Raw genomic sequence first — 11071 nt, 5'->3', positions numbered from 1 at the left:
AAACAGAACACTCACCGACGAACTTAGTTATCACACAAAACAACCCAACAAAGAGAGACAGAAAACCCAGAACTTAAATACACCCAGGACTAATCACATAAACACGAGACAGGTGAGGAGGGAGGAGAAAACACATAGGTACCAGGTGAACACAATTGGGTAATCAGAGAGGGAAACCGACAGAAAGCAACCAGGCAGGAAACGGGGGTGAACACTTTACAAAATAAAACAGGAAACCCAAAGATAGAAAAGGACAAGAAAAATACCAACACAGACAAATCCTAACATAATATCTTCTAACAAAAAAGAAGATACAAGATACTAAGTCATTTTTAGGAGATGACGTTTTTATATTGTGAGGATAAGTCAAAATTATGAGATACCAAGTCAATCTATGTAAATTATGAGACACAACCAGTTTTACTATCTCATTATTTCAAGTTAAAAAAATTGAGATAAAATGTCAGTACAAAGAGATTCTAATTCAAAGTTGGGAGAACAAGTAAAATGTTGACTTTGCACTTCAAATTATGATATTTTAAGTTCAAAATACGAAATGAAATTAATATAAGGATATATTAAGTCAGATTTACGAGATAGTAAATTGAATCTTTGATTAACCTTCCCATCATTTTTGATTTATTAAATGTAATCTATATTCATGCATAACTTTTTATCTATATTTTCTTTACCTGGATTAAATGTTCCATTAATTGTTATATCCAAAAAAGTTGATGAAAAAAAAAGAGGAGAAATTCTATGTTAGAGAATAAACATACATTTTAAGATACCGTACTTGCCGTCATACCAAAGAGCTGGTGGTTTTCAGATATCGCCGACATTCTCTCCTCACACCAGTGAAGATCCAGGGAGCAGACATTGAGATTGTGAAATCTTACAAATACCTTGATGTCCATCTGAACAATAAACTGAATTGGACTGATCACTCTGCTGCTCTGTACAAGAAGGGACAGAGCAGACTGTATCTTTTGGGGTGCAGGGGGCACTCCTGCAGACCTTGTATGACTCTGTGGTGGCATCAGCGATCTTCTATGGTGTGGCCTGCTGGGGCGGCAGCATCTCGGCTGCTGACAGGAAGAGACTGAACAGACTGAAGGCCGGCTCTGTCCTGGTGGGTCCTCTGACAATGCGTCCCACCCCCTCCAGGACGCTCTGTCTGCACTGTGCAGCTCTTGAGGCTGCGGCCCCACGAGGACGAATTCGGTCGTTTGCGTTACTGTTTAGTGTCATATAGACCGTTCGGCCCCACGAGGACGACCGAATACGGCACTAAACGACTGAGGAAACGACAACGGGTCCCAAGGTGGATAGAAAGGCATACGCAGCTCTCTGGGGGGTCAAACGGCTCCGTGTGTGCGCCCTATACGGACATTTTCAGATCACTGATAGTGATTGCGCAATAGCCCCGCCTCTCCCCACCTCTTCTGCTCACCTCCGCTTACCCCGCGCCAGTGCTGAAGTGTTTCGCCACCAACAACAACAACAACAATGGCGGATCGCAGAGTTGCTATCGTGCTCCGGACGCTATTGACCATGCTACAGTTGTTTGTGCAACATCTACAGCAATAATGATGAGGCAATAGCCCCGCCTCTCCCCACCTCTGCTGCTCACCCCCACGTCAAAGTAAACTGCACCCTGAATTCAGATTATTTATCTTTCTCTCGCGAGTGAAGTCTAATCTGACAGGACGGAGACACGCAGCTCTGCTCACCTGCAGCTCCTCCCTCTGCAGCAAAACACACACTTCAAGTCAGATCATCACCCTTAGCTATTTTAATTACCTTTCAAACTCCCTAAACTAGTTATAAATATGTTTATTTTTATAGTCGGCCGGGTCACTGATTACTGGATGAGCTGCTGCATGAGACAGACACTGGCGCTGTCCGAAGAGAGGGAGGAAAAAGAGAGGCTCCGTGTATTTTATCATTATATTATATAGAGTCGTTATTCATTTGTTTTAAAGCTCAATAAATAACAAAGAAGACTTTTGACCGGCACTTTTATAATTTTGTCCGGAAGATTTCAACTTTAATACACGCTGACTGGCGAAAAACTCTGCCCGGTTCCCTCGGCCCCCACCGCGGAGAATAAACAGAAGGGCAACCATGACAACCTTCTTCTTCGCTGCTTTTGTGGAGGAAGTTACAGCGCCACCTACAGGCTCCTGCATATGTACTGCAGCTTCTCCAGCGGTTGGAGCTAAACGGAGCGGTCTCGTGTGGGCAGACACTATCCGGATAATTATTGCATGTGGACGGAAGCCGTTTGCGATTGCGTTTGCGTTAATCCTATGCGTTTAGCCGTTTTCGTCCTCGTGGGGCCGCAGCCCAATGACAGGCTGCTGCACCGCAGGTCCTTTCTTCCTGCAGCGGCCAGGCTGTATAACCACCACAGCCCCTGGTAGACCCCCACACATAAAACAACAAAGACTATAAAACCCCTGTTGTGCAATACTACTTATGTCAATTTATAATAATAATAAACGTTATTTATATAGCACCTTTCATGCAAGATGCAGTGCTTTACATAGTAAGACAGATACAAAATAAAGATGGAGGAACATAATTAAAAACAATTTATAAAAAACAACAAAAAAGAGTCACAGAACCATAAAACAAAAAGCATGAACAGTGTTACCACTAAAATGACCCCAAATCAAAAGCCAAATAAAAAAGATAGGTCTCTAATTTACTTTTAAAAACTCCAATGGAGTTTGCTGTTCTAGGATCCAATGGGAGGCTGTCCCACAGTTTGGGGATATAAAAACAGAAAGCATCCTCCCCAGATTTATTGTGTAATACTTGTGTTACTTCTAAAAGAAATGCCTTAGCGGTTAAGGCTGAGTGTCTTTGTAGGGTTATACAAATATATCCATTTATCATTAATAGATGTGCGATGAAACCACCTTTTATACTTTCACATTCATTTCACATCATAAAACTGTTACTGGAACTGTATTTTGTAAATTGTTTAATTCCTACTATTTTTTATATATATATATTTTTTTATGAATGCTTCTTACATAATATTAAGAAATATTTGGCTGTTTACTTGCTGTGACAAATGTCAATTTCCCCTCTGTGGGACTGTATTCTGATACTGCTCTGATGAGAGCATGGGTGGGAGGAGACCGGTGGAGACAGATTGCGAAACGTGCGTGAGTTTTTACGTAATTGACGTCGCCAGGGGGATGGGGGGGGGCTGTTGACGTGTGAGCCGGCCACTACAAAAAGCGGCTTCCGTGTGACGTAGTTGAACAGTCAGCATTCTTTCTTCGCTGTAGCTGCTAGCTACCACGATCTGAAACGTCGTGTTTCATCCAAATTACCAAACCTTCTAGGTTTCAACACGACTTTTTGTGCTCCATTTTCTACTGTCTTTATTTTTTTTTTCACTTGTTTGACAAGAAAAGAATAACACTGACGTTCCCTTTGTAAGGTAAGATATGTTTCGGTGTCTTTCTAGCCTGGTTAACGCTAAGCTAACTCGGCTAATCGACCGGTCTCTGATTAGGAACTTCGTGTTTTTAAAACCGACCAGCATTTTGTGATATTTGAAATAAACGTGTTTTTAAAATGTGGCTTAAATGGCTTCGTTGACGCGTTGAACTAAACAGTTTTGACGGTCAGTAAATACTCGATTGGTTTCAAATAGTTGTTTACAGATTATTAGCTGTTAGCTTACCGGCGGCCTGCTAAACAAAACCCCTCAAGATGTCGCTGTGTGTGGACATCCGGTGTCTGAACAAAGACCTCATAAAATCAGCTGATGAGATTTTCTGTCGTCTACAGTCAAATCAGTTGTATGCCTGAATTTTACACTGAGTTTAATCGATTATAATAAAATACCTAACGTTACAAATCTCATCGTTTCAATCCATATTTTTCTTATCTTTTTGAGGAATACTATCCCTATCGTATGGGAGAGCAGTAAGAAAAACGTACTAGCTTTGGGAATGAATTGACCAATTATTTAATTCCAAATGATCCTAAATTGGGTTCATATGAACTCTTGCGTACATTCACGTGGATAATTCCAACGAGGCACATGTAATCCCGGTTTCCTGTAGCCCTGCCATCCGCCCGGTTTGGGTTAGATAAAGTGAACCAGGGTACTTCGGGACAAGGATATATTGTAGTTTGTCGCTAAAGACTGTTCGGATTTCAGGGTTGACCGAAGGTAAATCACACGGACAAAGCGACTAGGATATCAGACGGAGACACGGCTACGCCAACGTAATATGCTAACTTCACCTAGCAGCTAAGCTAGCATTGACCCAGATTCACGTGAAAGGACAACAATTTCGATCAAATCCACTAGGCCGTTAATACAAAAATGAATAATATCGACTCATAGCTTTACCGTTTGATTACAATTTGCATTATAACCCATTAGCTGTCATCTTATGTGTTATTTTGTATCCGTCTCTTCTAGAACGCTCTTTCCTTCCCTATCCCGGAACATTATTCTTTTCAGCTATACTTTGTCAAGCCGCCAAAGTGGAGAGTGTCGTCGCACAAGGGGGGCCTTCTCGTTTCAGGTATTACCATTTCACATCCACTATTTTAAACTGATAAACAGCTACAGTAGCTCAATAAAGCAATAGGCTCACAGCTCTTAAATTAAAACCTTTTTATTCTTTTTTTGTATCGCAGTGTAGGGGGAGGAGGTGGGGGTGCACCTCAGCACTATCCCAAGACTGTCGGCAACAGGTGATTTTCCAAAGTTTCCTTTCACATGGAACACCTAGTCACTAGACTTTTTTTTAAATTATCTTTTAATCATTACAATTCCAACTCAGTTTAGTACCACTCTGGACATTGTTATATGCCTATACACCACTCCTGGTGGTTTTTAGAATTAAACAGATATTATAAATCCTTTAGTTTTGCATTCTACTGCTTCACTAGGGGTTCAGATTGATTCAGTTAATTCATTATCTCTGTTTCTTACACACACTATTTCTGTTAGTTTTGACATTGTTTTGTGTTCACTGCAGCGAGTTCCTGGGGAAAGCCCCAGGATCTGGCGTTCAGAGATGGGTACCTTCTCGAAGCACTAGACGGGATGCCAACTCCTCAAACGAGAAAGGGCAATATGACGCAATCTTCAGGAAAGTGAGAGGGTATGTTTCGAATAAAATTCACTGAATTTCCTCTGTTCAAAACTTAATGCATTTCTACCATTTTGAGATGGACTTGCATGCCAATTAAAAATAATTAGCTTCAACTGTGTTGCCTTTGCAAATACTTACTTCTTTCAACCATGTCCTTCTTCCTCTTTTTTTTTATAGCATACTTAATAAGCTGACTCCTGAGAAGTTTGACAAACTATGCCTGGAGCTCCTCAATGTGGGTGTAGAGTCCAAACTGATCTTGAAAGGAACCATCTTGTTGGTGAGTATTCTCATTTCTCACTTGTGAACTATTCATTCCATTAAAATTGTCTTCTAATCTGTTTTGTTTTTTTGTACCTTCAGATTGTTGACAAAGCCCTCGAAGAGCCAAAGTATAGTCAGTTATACGCTCAACTATGCCTACGCCTGGCAGAGGATGCACCAAACTTTGAAGATCCGGCAGAAAATCCAGGAACACAAAAGCAAAATACTGTAAGTTTATATTTCAATAAGATTCCTACAACAATATGCTTGAATACTGTCTAATTTTAACCCGTTGTCTTTTTACAGACCTTCAGAAGGCTTCTGATTTCCAAGCTTCAAGATGAGTTTGAGAACCGCGCCAAAAATGTTGAAAGTAAGTGAATTTTATTACAGGTGGTCGGTTAAAAATGATATCATAGTCATAAAAAATAAATGTATTGTGGCCTTGCATTCATTTTATTGTTTTCCCTTCCTGTAGCCTTTGAGAAAAATGAGGCCCCACTCACCTCTGAGGAGGAGGAGCAGCGCAATATTGCAAAGCACAAGATGCTCGGCAACATCAAATTCATCGGGGAACTTGGCAAACTTTCACTCATCCATGAATCTATCCTTCATAAGTGCATCAAAACAGTAAGTTCTCTCCAAACTGTTACAGTTTAATTGTTAACCTAATTTGTAATTACTTGATTGTTCCCAAATGGGATTAGCAATACATTATATTTTCAAACTCACCTAAACAGCTGTGAAGGAAATTATAATATGTATTATAAAATGTTTGTTTCTTCAGCTTTTGGAGAAGAAGAAGAGAGTCCAACTTAAGGATGTGGGTGAAGACTTGGAATGCCTCTGTCAGATAATGAGAACAGTGGGACCTAAACTTGATCATGAAAAGGCTAGGGTGAGTATTCGGAAAAATCTTGTTTTAAACTGTTTTGGTCTCCTTTTTTTTCTAACAAAGACATTCTCCTTCCAGTCTCTGATGGATCAGTATTTTAGCCGCATGCGTTCCTTAACCATCAACAAGGAACTGCCAGCTAGGATTCGTTTCCTGCTGCAGAACACAGTGGAGCAGCGCGCTAACAACTGGTCTGCTCGCAAGGCGTATTCTGACAACGGACCAAAGACGATCAACCAAGTTCGTCAGGAAGCAGTAAAGGTGGGTCTTTTTTATCCACTTTGGGTTGGAATGTGTGTAATTAAATTACTGAACCTTTTTATAGTGTCTTAACGTGGGTAGTGAAGTCAGTAAACTATTTGTATCCCCGATTCTGACCGGATTCCAACTGTGCTTTACAGGATTTGGGTGTTTTTATTCCACAGTCAAATGATGGAATGAGGAATGAATTCTTCAATGAGAACTCCTACCTGCCAACCAGGATCAAGTTTGACAGGGAAACTCTTGGTGGGCTGGCTGATATGTTTGGACAAATGCCAGGTATGTCCGAGCTTTAACCCCTTCAGTAATGAGTTGCACTACCTCCCTACTAGGGGCTTACCCTTAATGGTTGAGTTTTAATGTTTGGTGTCTTGTATAGGAAGTGGCATTGGTACAGGTCCAGGAGTCATACAGGACCACTATTCCCCCACCATGGGGCGTCATCGCACAAACCCACTCTACAACGGCCACAATGGGAACGGCAATGGGTCACACCAGCCTCAGTTTGAAGCAGGAAGCAAACCGTATACAAAACCAAGCCAGGTACGTACATTTCAACTACAGTGATTTTTAGGTTTGTTTTACTTCTCACTACTCTGTTATAGTTACTCTAACAAGATTAGAAGGTTTTTTTTTTTAAGAAAACTTATAAAAATACATTGTTTTTTTATAAAGGGTCAGGGTTCACCAGTGTTCAACCACAAACAGAATCACGCAGTGCAGATGCAGTCTAAGGATTTGGCTCCACGTTTTGTCAAGAAGGGGAAGGTCAATGCTGAAGAGGTACAACCACATACATTGACAATCTAAAAGGGTTACTGATTTGGACTTTTCTGTATTAGGGTTAGTCTGGTATCTATTTATAAAAGTTGTATTGTTTCAGACCAATATTATTCAGCTTCAGTTAAGAATGCTAAAGTATTGTCACTTTGTTGTTGTTAAAACCGTGCTCTTGTGTTTACCCCCTTTTTTTTTTTTTTAGATCAGTCTGAGGCCCGCGCAGTCGTTCATCTTGAGTAAGAAACAAATTCCAAAACTGCAGCCACAGATGCCTATGATTCCTTCAAGTGCTCAAGGACCTCCCCTTGGACAGGTAACACTTGTATATTTTTAAAACATGTTGAACTGATATGGAAACTTCCGGTTCCAGAGAACAGGTAGTCATTTGGCTTTCTTTGTTTAGTCTCCACAGCTTGGCCTGAAAACCAACCCTCCTCCAATCCAGGAGAAGCCGGCCAAGTTGACTAAAAAACCTCCCCCAACAAAGGAAGAGTTGATCAAGATGACAGTACGTTTCTATCTCTTTGAGATTTGTGTCATCACTATTCTGCATGTCCGGCATAAAATGTATCTGACCTTCCTTTCCATTCTAGGAGACTTTGGTGGCAGATTACCTGAACAGCAAGAATGTCGACGAGGCAGTGAATGCTGTGAGGGAGATGAAGGCTCCAAAACACTTTTTGTCTGAGATGCTGAACAAGATCGTGGTCTATTCTCTTGATCGTTCAGATGAGGATAAGGAACATGCGAGCACCCTGGTCCATGCTATCTGCACCGAGGGCCACGCCACTGGTGAAAATCTACTGCAGGTCAGTTTTGTAGCCCTCATCTTTGAAAATTGATGAGAAAATACCATACTTATAATTGTACTCCCTGAATATCAAGCTGTTGCTCGACACTAACACTTTTATTTGTATTCTTGTTAGGCATTTTTGAGTGTTCTGGACCAGTGTCCCAAGATCGAGGAAGAAATCCCCCTGGTGAAATCCTACCTGGCGCAGTTTGCAGCACGAGCGATCATAGCTGAACTAGTCACCATCGCAGAGCTGGCCCATCACCTGGAGAACGGAGCACACTTCCCTCTATTCCTGCTCTGCCTGCAGCAGCTGGTCAAACTGAAGGACCGCGAGTGGCTGGGAGACCTGTTCCAGCTGAGCCATGTCAACATGCAGAAGATGCTTCCTGGTACGTCCAAAGCTGCTCTGGGTTCAGTGACTAAATGATGTAAATGTTTTGCTGTTACTAACAGGTATTTCTTTGTATACTTCCATAGAAATCGACCAGAACAAGGACAGGATGCTGGAGATTCTCGATGGAAAAGGTCTCAGCTTTTTGTTCCCACTGATGAAACTGGAGAAGGAGCTGCTGAAGCAGATCAAAGTAGACCCCTCCCCACAGTCCATCTACAAGTGGATCAAAGACAACATCTCTCCGAAGCTCCACATCGACAAAGGCTTTGTCAATATCCTTATGACCAGGTAAAATCTACTTTATTCATAACCATTGGTTGATTTAACCCCAAACAACGTGTTTTGTTCAAACTCTCAGTTTATTCATTTGTTTTGCTCTGCCAGTTTCTTGCAGTACATTGCTTATGAGATCAACCCAGACGATGACGAAGAGCAGCTCTCAGCGCCCACCAAGGAGCAGCTGGATGAAGAAAAGCAGCAGATGCTGTCTTTCAAGCCCGTGATGCAGAAGTTCCTCCACGATCACATTGAGCTGCAAGTCGCAGCGATGTATGCCCTGCAGGTTCACTGCAACACCAAGGGGTTCCCCAAAGGTACGAGTACATGTTAAGAAGTGCAGCAGAGAAGGTGTTACACTTTAGTGCAGAATCTGATTGCTCTTCTCTTCCAGGTATGTTACTGCGCTACTTTGTCAACTTTTACGACATGGAAATAATCGAAGAAGAAGCCTTCCTCTCATGGAAAGAAGATGTCACCTCAGAGTATCCAGGGAAGGGAAAAGCATTATTTCAGGTAATTTGATGTAAAGTCCTCACAGGACCTTTATTATTTATCGCTCTTAATATCTCTCTACCATTGAACGCCGGTGTGCAACATGTTCTGTTAAGCTCATATTTGAATGGTAAAAAAAACAATACTGTGGCATGAGATGTTGAGGAATCTGCACACGGACGATTAGATGATTTTAACATGAGCTATACATATGAATATTGACAAAAAGACTAACTCTAGTATTTAGCATTCAAGTGCACTCCTCAAAAGCCATTGAATGTGTTGTACTTGGTGTCATCATAACTAACTTGACATTGTGTTTGATGTTGCAGGTGAACCAGTGGCTGACCTGGCTGGAGACTGCAGAGGAAGAGGAGTCTGAAGATGAAGAGTACTGAGGAACAGGCCAAAGCCATGTGTTATCAGGATGCAATGAATACTTTTTTTACATGTCTCCATTTGCCCTTCCCCCGCTAAACTCTTAACTCCTCCCCTCCTTGTTTATGAATATTTTCCAACCACTGTTACAATTCATTCCACTAAGAAATGTTTTGCCAGATGAAGCCAGCATCACACCCTAATATTCATATTGTATTTATGCTTTCCTTTCTAACCTTTGATATAGTTTGATGTCCTGCAGCAGATGTTTTATACATTTCAATCTTGGGTTATGTGTTTAACAGTAGGCAGTATTTAGCAGCAAACCGTACCAGCACCAAGCCTGACCCATTTGTCACCGTTTCCATCTGGTAGGAGTCACCAAGTGCTGCATAACTATTTACTCAAACTGTTTACAAAAGAGAAAAGGCTCTAATGAATTGCAAAGAGACTTCTCATCGTTTTGTCTGCAATTGTTAAATCAGTTTTTAGATGCACTTTGCTCAACATCATGAGTCGTTGCAATAGTATGATACACTTTTCTTGATTTGTTAAAACGATCCACATTTGCAGTTTTTGGCTGCCATAATTATAATGGTTTTCTTGTGCTAAAAAGCAGAACATTCTGTCTGAATTCAAACGATCTGGATTTGACGATTACTAACTAAAAATGGGCTATTTTGATTTGCACAGTGATTTCTTTAGTAACTCACATAAAGTTCAGAGAATCAAGAGCTTTTTATGTACACAACTTTTGTGCTGTTAGGAATTAATCTGTGTGGCCTTTTTAATTTATCAATTCATATGGATATACCTCTAATGTATCTCGGACTATACTTGAATGTCTCGGTTTTAACATTGAGACAGCCAAAGCTTAGTTTCCTGTGCAACAGTTGTTCACCACCATGAGTGGAAATTTTACGTCGGTTTGCCATATTTGTCAAGTTTTTAAATGGTCTTTTTATCTTCATGAAATTACAAAGAATGTACTGTATGTGTACACTTTCTCCCTCCTTGGGGTGTCACTGTAACGTTTAGTGCAAGAAGTTAAGTGTACAACTACAGATCAACCTTAAATAAAGTTTAACAGTTCATCACATCGTCTTCAAGATCTATTTCCCTCAAGTGTCCTTGGAATGTTTACCTGTATGATTGAAAACTTAAGGATACACTTTTTTCGTCAGCTGTTTGTTTTATATAGAATTAATTACTGATTATTTGACAGATCTTTTTTGTTTTAAAAAATAAGTAGTTTTGATGCTTTGTATTTTTACTCCAATACATTTCAGAGGTTAATCTTTTACTTTTTACTCAATACATTTATTTTGTACCTTTAGTTAATACAAGCTACCTTTTTACCATCTTAGATGATAAATAGTTATAATCAAAAGGTG

At 40.6% G+C, this 11071-nt stretch overlaps 1 protein-coding gene across 2 annotated transcripts; it reads left to right on the top strand.

The window, feature by feature from the left end:
• The first annotated feature begins 4460 nt into the window (after positions 1 to 4460).
• Positions 4461 to 10774, top strand: eif4g2a (eukaryotic translation initiation factor 4, gamma 2a). Of its 2 annotated transcripts, XM_034111252.2 has the most exons (20): positions 4461 to 4562; positions 4678 to 4734; positions 5022 to 5147; positions 5316 to 5418; positions 5502 to 5630; positions 5709 to 5775; positions 5881 to 6032; positions 6190 to 6300; positions 6376 to 6558; positions 6723 to 6837; positions 6938 to 7101; positions 7234 to 7341; positions 7541 to 7651; positions 7742 to 7846; positions 7932 to 8147; positions 8265 to 8523; positions 8612 to 8816; positions 8913 to 9121; positions 9199 to 9320; positions 9632 to 10774. In XM_034111252.2, the coding sequence occupies exons 7-20, from the start codon at positions 5949 to 5951 to the stop codon at positions 9695 to 9697; spliced, it is 2058 nt and encodes a 685-aa protein (XP_033967143.1). In that variant the 5' UTR covers positions 4461 to 4562; positions 4678 to 4734; positions 5022 to 5147; positions 5316 to 5418; positions 5502 to 5630; positions 5709 to 5775; positions 5881 to 5948; the 3' UTR covers positions 9698 to 10774. The 2 variants fall into 2 exon arrangements, with proteins under 2 accessions (XP_033967143.1, XP_033967152.1); XM_034111261.2 differs by lacking the exon at positions 4678 to 4734 and having other exon boundaries at positions 6699 to 6837.
• The last annotated feature ends 297 nt before the right edge of the window (positions 10775 to 11071 follow it).

The sequence above is a fragment of the Pseudochaenichthys georgianus genome, chromosome 3 (genome assembly GCF_902827115.2).
Source record: "Pseudochaenichthys georgianus chromosome 3, fPseGeo1.2, whole genome shotgun sequence".
In the NCBI taxonomy this organism is placed as follows: domain Eukaryota; kingdom Metazoa; phylum Chordata; class Actinopteri; order Perciformes; family Channichthyidae; genus Pseudochaenichthys; species Pseudochaenichthys georgianus.
The sequence above is the reverse complement of the archived record's forward strand: the minus strand, read 5'-3'. Positions and strand labels throughout refer to the sequence as shown.